The sequence below is a fragment of the Zootoca vivipara genome, chromosome 2 (assembly GCF_963506605.1).
Source record: "Zootoca vivipara chromosome 2, rZooViv1.1, whole genome shotgun sequence".
Taxonomy (NCBI): Eukaryota; Metazoa; Chordata; class Lepidosauria; order Squamata; family Lacertidae; genus Zootoca; species Zootoca vivipara.
Window position 1 is genome coordinate 10,458,040 of NC_083277.1, and position 8,740 is coordinate 10,466,779.

The 8,740-nt window shown below is 45.3% G+C and overlaps 1 protein-coding gene across 3 annotated transcripts in view; it reads right to left on the reverse strand.

Moving 5' to 3' along the window:
• Window positions 1-6,664, reverse strand: part of LOC118081151 (oocyte zinc finger protein XlCOF6-like) — a 35,207-nt gene extending 28,543 nt beyond the window's left edge. The window contains exons 1-3 of one of the 3 annotated variants that reach the window (XM_060270167.1): window positions 6,528-6,664; window positions 4,947-5,333; window positions 1,327-1,453 (exon numbers count right to left, since the gene is read on the reverse strand). In XM_060270167.1, the coding sequence (XP_060126150.1) occupies window positions 1,327-1,453; window positions 4,947-5,318 (499 nt within the window). In that variant the 5' untranslated portion in view covers window positions 5,319-5,333; window positions 6,528-6,664. Of the gene's footprint in view, window positions 1-1,326; window positions 1,454-4,946; window positions 5,954-6,527 lie in introns of those variants that run through there. The other 2 variants (XM_060270171.1, XM_060270168.1) reach the window with 2 other exon arrangements.
• Between the last annotated feature and the right edge of the window lie 2,076 nt (window positions 6,665-8,740).

Sequence of the window (8,740 nt, forward strand, 5' to 3'; positions counted from 1 at the left end):
CTGGAGATGTTGCTGGGAGGCACCGTGTCCAGCCCCACTTCTTCCTTGGCACCCTCCAGAACTGTCTCTTATATCGCGGAAATGCTTAGAAATCCTACTACGGCTTATTTTATGGGTATGTCTTATTTTCAGGAAAACATGGTAATTCGGTAATTCAGAGTAGAGGGAAATATATTTCACGGATATATGATTTGTTACTGGAGTGGGAGACTAAGGAAGAACAAGTGAAATCAGTTATGGTGAGATGGGCACAAGACCTGGGTCACAATATTCTAATGGAACAATGGGAGAAATTATGGCAAGCAGATATAAAATTTACAGCTTGTTATAATCTTTGGGATAATATTTTAAAGATGGTTTATAGATGGCACCAAAGACCCGGAAAAAATGTATTTTTCTTTTTCAAGTGAGGAAATGATCTCAGGCTCGAATAGAATTCTCTCATCTGAGTAATAAGTAAAACCTAAGTGTTATTATGCCACATGTAACCGTAAAAATATTGCAATATATTAGAACCCAAGAAGAGCCTGCTGGATTGGGCAAATGCCCACCTAGTCCAGCCTCCTGTTCTCACAAGGGCCAACCAGATGCTTCTGGGAAACCAGCAAGCAGGATTTCAGCACAAGAGTTCTCTCTGCCCTCCTGTGCTTTCCAGAAACTAGCATTAAGAAGCATTATTGCCTAGGACTGCGAGGGGCAGAGCACAGACATCAGTCTAATCCTCTTTTTCAAGCTTTCCAAGTTGTTGGCCGTCACGGTCTCCTGTAGGATGGAAGTCCATAGATTAACTATGCTTCTGTTGATTCATCTTTCGTAACCCTTAAAGGCTGATATATGTATTATGGTCTTGGCTTTTGTTGGCTGCAGTCTGACAAAGTGGACTCATTGACCAGGAAAGCTGGTGCCACTATAAACTTCTGAGTCTCTTTGTAGGTTTTGTTTATTTCCATAGCCTCCTGTGACAGAAAAGCTTGTTTACAGGTTGAGTCACCAAGTGTGCCTCCCCCCACCAGCAAACAGTTAAATAGCAACAGATTCTGATTGGCCAAAGTTCTAAGGTGGCAGTTAAAAGGATTGAGAGAAGTGGACTTTTTACCAGGAAAGCTGGTGCCCCTATAAACTTGTGAGTCTCTTTGTTGGCTTTGTGGGAATGTTCAGGAGTGGCTGTGGGTGACAGGAGCTGGAAATCTAATGTCTAGAAAAGGCTGGCTCAGAGGTTCTGGCAATCCCATTGTCTGAGAATTTCTGGCAGGAGAGAGGAAATGGTGTCTGCTGGACCCTCCGCAAATTGCAAAAGCACCCAAGGACCCAGACCCCAACCCTTACCTAGAAAGTTGGCCTCTTCTTCATTCTCTCCTTCAGCCTTTGCAGAGGGATGGATATTATTTGTGTCCAAGGGATCCTGCTCAGACTTTGGGGACTTAATAACCACATCTTCCATAGGCCACAAATCCTGGAACAGAGATCAGAATGCAGATTAGGACATCAGGAAAAGCTCAAGAAGCTGAATAGCTTAGACCCTGGGTGGGTTAATAATGTTAAGGAGCTTTTGGAAAGAACTGTGGGCCACTATCCTATACATCCTGGGTCAGCAACCTTTTCCAGCCGTGTGCAGGCCCATCATCCCACAGACCATGTGGGGGGGCCGGAGTATATTTGGGGGGGGGGGATGAACTAATTCCTATGCCCCACAAATAACCCTGAGATGCATTTTAAATAAAAGCACACATTCTACTTATGTGAAAACACGCTGATTCCCGGACCGTCCGCGGGCTGGATTGAGAAGGCGATTGGGCTGCATCCGGCCCACGGGCCTTAGGTTGCCTACCCCTGCTATACACCTAACATGGAAGTAAGTCCCACGGAACTGGATGTGGCTTGCAGCTCCTGTCACCCACAGCCAACATGACCAATGGGATGACTGTGGAGGCCAATTCTGGATCCACATGTCCTTCCACAGTGGGGACATTGGTTTACGGGCGGGAGTTGATCCGTCCCTAAGCTTCCATGGAGATACTGTGGTACAACCTTGGTACAAATTTCAAAATAAATACACAAAGCCTGTGGGATGTAATCCACTGGGAGCAGTCAAATACAACATTCCTTGTTTTCCTAGATTGTACATGCAAGGGAATATTTGGTCCAGCCAGTAGAAACTTACTGTTCCTCCTGGCCTGAAGCATCCCCCCTTGCATATGACTAGTGGGTGGGCCATGACCTTTCCAGACCTGATAAAAGGCCAAGGGATGCTGCCACTCCTGAACATTCCCACAAAGCCAACAAAGAGACTCACAAATTTATAGGGGCACCAGCTTTCCTGGTAAAAAGTCCACTTCTCTCAATCCTTTTAACAGCCACCTTAGAACTTTGGCCAATCAGAATCTGTTGCTGTTTAACTGTTTGCTGGCGGGGGGAGGCACACTTGGTGACTCAACCTGTAAACAAGCTTTTCTGTCACAGGAGGCTATGGAAATAAACAAAACCTACAAAGAGACTCAGAAGTTTATAGTGGCACCAGCTTTCCTGGTCAATGAGTCCACTTTGTCAGACTGCAGCCAACAAAAGCCAAGACCATAATATATTTATCAGCCTTTAGGGGTTACGAAAGATGAATCAACAGAAGCATAGTTAATCTATGGACTTCCATCCTACAGTCCTGGCCTACGCAGGACTGCCCTGTTAAAGAGTATTCATAATGCTTCACATGTGTTGGCCCATTCTGAATTATTGCATCTCAACTCAATGAGAAGGGATTTGAATAAGCCTTTCACCTGACTGCACAACCCCTTTGAGGTGGGAACAGTCAAACCACAAAGCCGCTGATGAACCAGAGTTTCCTGTTTTCATAGAATCATAGAGTTGGAAGAGACCACAAGGGCCATCCAGTCCAACCCCCTGCCAAGCAGGAACACCATCAAAGCATTCTTGACATATGGCTGTCAAGCCTCTGCTTAAAGACCTCCAAAGAAGGAGACTCTACCACACTCCTTGGTAGCAAATTCCACTGCCGAACAGCTCTTACTGTCAGGAAGTTCTTCCTAATGTTTAGGTGGAATCTTCTTTCTTGAAGTTTGAATCCATTGCTCCGTGTCCGCTTCTCTGGAGCAGCAGAAAACAATCTTTCTCCCTCCTCCATATGACATCCTTTCATATATTTGAACATAGCTATCATATCACCCCTTAACCTTCTCTTCTCCAGGCTAAACATACCCAGCTCCCTAAGCCGTTCCTCATAAGGCATCGTTTCCAGGCCTTTGACCATTTTGGTTGCCCTCCTCTGGACACGTTCCAGCTTGTCAGTATCCTTCTTGAACTGTGGTGCCCAGAACTGGACACAGTACTCCAGGTGAGGTCTGACCAGAGCAGAATACAATGGTACTATTACTTCCCTAGATCTAGATGCTATACTCCTATTGATGCAGCCCAAAATTGCATTGGCTTTTTTAGCTGCTGCATCACACTGCTGACTCATGTCAAGTCTGTGGTCTACCAAGACTCCTAGGTCCTTTTCACATGTACTGCTCTCAAGCCAGGTGTCACCCATCCTGTATTTATGTCTTTCATTTTTTTTGCCCAGGTGTAGCACCTTACATTTCTCCTTGTTAAAATTCATCTTGTTTGCTTTGGCCCAGTTGTCTAATCTGTTAAGGTCATTTTGAAGTGTGATCCTGTCCTCTGGGGTATTAGCCACCCCTCCCAATTTGGTGTCGTCTGCAAACTTGCTCAGGATGCCCTCAAGCCCATCATCCAAGTCATTGATAAAGATGTTGAATAAGACTGGGCCCAAGACAGAACCCTGTGGCACCCCACTAGTCACTACTCTCCAGGATGAGGAGGAGCCATTGATGAGCACCCTTTGGGTTCGGTCAGTAAGCCAGTTACAAATCCACTGAATGGTAGCATTGTCTAGCCCGCATTTTACCAGCATCTTTACAAGAATATCATGGGGCACCTTGTCAAAGGCCTTGCTGAAATCAAGATAGGCTACATCCACAGCATTCCCTTCATCTACCAGACCAAACGCAGTTTGAAGTTAGCTTAATATCCTGGCTTGTTCCAAAGCTAGCAGCTATAGTTCTCTGGTTTGGGCAAAATGGAAAGTTACTTAGTTCTGGCTCATAAGAGACTGCCTGGTTAGATCACAGTTCATCATTAGAGCCGGCCCAATCATGAGGTGAACTGGGACAATTGGCTCAGGTGGCAGATGCAGGGGGGAGATGGGACTAGCACATTCCCAGTTCCCCTATTTGTTAGCTTTGCTACCAGTGCAGGATCACGGATGCTAAAATCGTGCAACTACCCACGCAGAGTCCTTCTCTTTTCCCCTCTCTCACTAAAGGTTAGGTGGGAGTCCTTCCTGGAGTGATGCATTGTGGGGGCCAGGAGACTGTGGTAATGGCTACAGTTTTTTACTGTAAACTTGGGTCAACATAGGTTTCAGAGTAACTTTGCTGCAGCAATGCATTAAAAACTGTGCGTATTTGTAACCCAGCTTTTCAGGCTGTGATTAATCTGAACCTGGCAATTATCTTAAGAGATATTTCAACAACCTTGCAAGGCAGGCCAGTGTTATTCTAAACGACTACACATGGGACTGCTGAGGCTGCAAGACGTGCCACAATTTAAAGCTCAGTGGGGGAACAAAGAGCATTTTGGAAATGGAGGCGATTTAGAGGAGGAAAACGGGCATTAGTGGAAAGACACCTCTTCCGACACAGCTTCTGCTCTGATGCTGCAGCTGTTCAGGTAAAGTAAGAACATCAGGAGATATGATCAACACCCTCCCATGTAAGGTTTGGTCTAGCAAGCCTCTTTAAAGTGGATTAGAGAGAAAGTGCACGGAGGAGGAATATTCACCACCATAGCTAAACAGAACCTCCATGTCTAGAGGCAGTGGACCTGTGACCCCCAGGTGCTGGAAACCCAGGTGAGAGGAGGGCACTTACCTTTCCCAGAAGCCCCTCAGTGTCTGGGAGCAGGGTCTGGTGTGTCCCCCCTGCTCTCCCGCTGGGCCACCGGCTGTCATCTGCAGCTCCCCTGAAGGAGGCCAGGAGGACACCATCCCCGGAGTGGGGAGGACTGGGAGCCTGTGGGGTTTCCCAGCTTGAACGAGGGGGTTGCATCGTCTTCAGGAAATCCTGCCACTGGGCATCCCAGTGCTGCTGCGGCTCCTCCTCCTCTGGCTCATGCTTAATTTGACATAAATCTGCCTGAGGCAGAAGATCCATGAATGTCTCAACTTGGCCTGCAGGAGATCTTTTTCCTTTGCACTCCAGGCTCTCCCTTTGAATGGGTCTCCTCGGTCCCTGCTCTTCCATTTTTACCTCACCCTGCTGGAAAAGAAATAAACACAAAGTAAAATACCAGTGTAGAATAAAACTCTAGAATAAAAACAAAATCACATTTTTTAACCATTAGCCCAATTTTGAAATATATTATTACTCATTCCATTTCTGATGTTCAGACTGTGAATGACAATGTTGCCCAAACACCCCACCCATGGATTAGAGGAAGTTATCCAAAGACTCAGGGAAACCCCAAGGTTTACAAAACTACAAATAATATTTGGGGGTGGGAGAACCGAGGCAGGGATAGGGAAATCTAAAAACAACTCAGTAAAAGGACTCAGCATGTTCAGTGGCCAGGGAATGCTGATCCTGGCTGCAACTTTAAGCATGTTGGAAAGGCAACAACAGATCTTTGTAAAGGGTTAAGGCTGCAATAGACCCACCTAACATTTAAAGTACATGACTTAACCCAAAAAAACCAAGTTCGTAAGGGTGCTGAGAACTGTAGCAACAAACTACAGGTTCCATGATTTTCTGGGGGAAGCCACGTGCTTTAAATGTATGGTGTCTGCACAGCATAAGAGACAAACAAACAAAAGGAATATTGACCAACAAAATCAAACAACCCACTTCACGTGGCCTGCTGGTACCTGCGGTTTCCATCTCCTATCTCCTGGTCTAATCATGTGATGAACCTCTCTGTCTGTCCGAGAGAGAGAGAGAGAGAGAGAGAGAGAGAGAGAGAGAGAGAGAGAGAGAGAGAGAGAGAGAGATGCCTAAAGAGCCCTTAAGAGAGATCTTTTAAACTCCAATTTCAGCACGAATCAGCACAGTGCTGAGATGGGATAGAAGCCTTGATCTGGAGATAAATGATCCCTCTGCCTGCTCTTTAAAGGGATTTCTAAAGAACAACCAGAAGGGTATTTTTTCATAGATCTCATTGCCAATTCAGCAGTCTTCTTATTTCCCCACCTCCATCCCAGCACTAGGGTTGGAAGGAAAAAACATGCTGATTGTGTGTGTCTCTGCCATAGCTGCCAAGTTACCCCTTTTTTACAGGGATTTTCCCTTATGCTGAATAGGCTTCCTCGCGAGAAAAGGGAAAACTTGGCAGCTATGGTCTCTGCATACATGAGAGAGTGTTTGCAAGACTTGTATGTATGTAAGATGGCATGTCGGGTTAGTGATCCTGCCGGGCACGTGCTCTCCTCCTCCTCCGCCCTCCCCCCCTTCCTGCACCTCTGACTCCTCGCTCCGTCCCTGCACCGGAATCCGGCTCCTCTCCGGGGAAACTCGCCAGGCCACTGCCCGCTGCTCCTCCGCTCTCCTCGGTGGGAGGACAGGAAAGTGCAGCCGCTCTCGCGTCCCCCTGGCTGGCCCCGTTTCCTGCCTCTCTGAGCATCGGAGCTCGGTGGCTGTGAGATGGGCCATGGGAGACCAGCTGGGAGGAGATCCGCAGCTTGCAAGGCGAATGCATCGTGTAGGCGGCGAGACCGCCCTGTTGCTTCCAATGCCCTCATATTTGCAATAAGTGTGCATGCACACGAAAGCTCATACCAAAATAAAAACTTAGTTGGTCTTTAAGGTGCTGCTGGAAGGATTTTTTAAAATTTTGTTTCGACTACGTCAGACCAACACAGCTACCTACCTGTAACTCGTATTTGCAATTCGCTGTTTCTGATACTGGAGGTTCTGCTCTTAACTGTCAGGGCAAATAGATTAACCCAATGAGATTCGGTCCATTCCTAGCTCTGGAGCAGCAGGGAACAAGCTTTTTTTAAAATAAATATATTTATTTTAAAAATTTCTGAAACAACAAGGCATATAAAAATACACACCCACACAACAGAAAAAAGAAAAAAACGAAAAAAACAATACAACCACAAAATACAAAATACACAAAATAATACAAAAAATACAAATAGAAAACAAAAATTCTAACTTATTAAACTTATCTCCAATCTAATGACTTCCTCGTTCCCTCTCCTTCTGCGATTCTTTTCATCACTTCTGTATAAATCATATATAAATTATACTTATTACTTAATATTCCCTTATTTTTTCTATCTTTTACACCTTATCCTATTATATTCTATCTAAATCTTTCTTCTCAATAAAATAAAATCCTTAATTCTAACTATACTTATCTCTTGCCATTATATTATCTACAACCACAAATTTTTCTCCTTCACTTCCCTTATTTCTATTCTACTATGCCAGCAAGTTTGGAAAACTCAGCAATGGCCAGAGGATTGGAGAAGATCAGTCTACATCCCAATTCCAAAGAAGGGCAGTGCCAAAGAATGCTCCAGCTACCGCACAATTGCGCTCATTTCACACGCTAGCAAGGTTATGCTTAAAATTCTACAAGGCAGGCTTAGGCAGTATGTGGACCGAGAACTCCCAGAAGTGCAAGCTGGATTTCGAAGGGGCAGAGGAACCAGAGACCAAATAGCAAACATGCGCTGGATTATGGAGAAAGCTAGAGAGTTCCAGAAAAACGTCTACTTCTGCTTCATTGACTATGCAAAAGCCTTTGACTGTGTCGACCACAGCAAACTATGGCAAGTTCTTAAAGAAATGGGAGTGCCTGATCACCTCACCTGTCTCCTGAGAAATCTCTATGTGGGACAAGAAGCTACAGTTAGAACTGGATATGGAACAACAGATTGGTTCAAAATTGGGAAAGGAGTACGACAAGGTTGTATATTGTCTCCCTGCTTATTTAACTTATATGCAGAATTCATCATGCGAAAGGCTGGACTAGATGAATCCCAAGCAGGAATTAAGATTGCCGGAAGAAATATCAACAACCTTAGATATGCAGATGACACAACCTTGATGGCAGAAAGTGAGGAGGAATTAAAGGGGAAGAAATGGAGGCAGTGAGAGATTTTACTTTCTTGGGCTCCTTGATCACTGCAGATGGTGACAGCAGTCACGAAATTAAAAGACGCCTGCTTCTTGGGAGAAAAGCAATGACAAACCTAGACAACATCTTAAAAAGCAGAGACATCACCTTGCCTACAAAGGTCCGTATAGTTAAAGCTATGGTTTTCCCAGTAGTGATGTATGGAAGTGAGAGCTGGACCATAAAGAAGGCTGATCGCCGAAGAATTGATGCTTTTGAATTATGGTGCTGGAGGAGACTCTTGAGAGTCCCATGGACTGCAAGAAGATCAAACCTATCCATTCTTAAGGAAAGGGGACGACAGAGGACGAGATGGTTGGACAGTGTTCTCGAAGCTACGAACATGAGTTTGATCAAACTGCGGGAGGCAGTGGAAGACAGGAGTGCCTGGTGTGCTAAGGTCCATGGGGTCACGAAGAGTCGGACACGACTAAACGACTAAACAACAACAACATACACTTATTCTTTAAATAAATTTTGAATTTCTTCCAATCTTCTTCCGCTGCTTCTTCACTCTGGTCCCGGAGTCTCCCGGTCAATT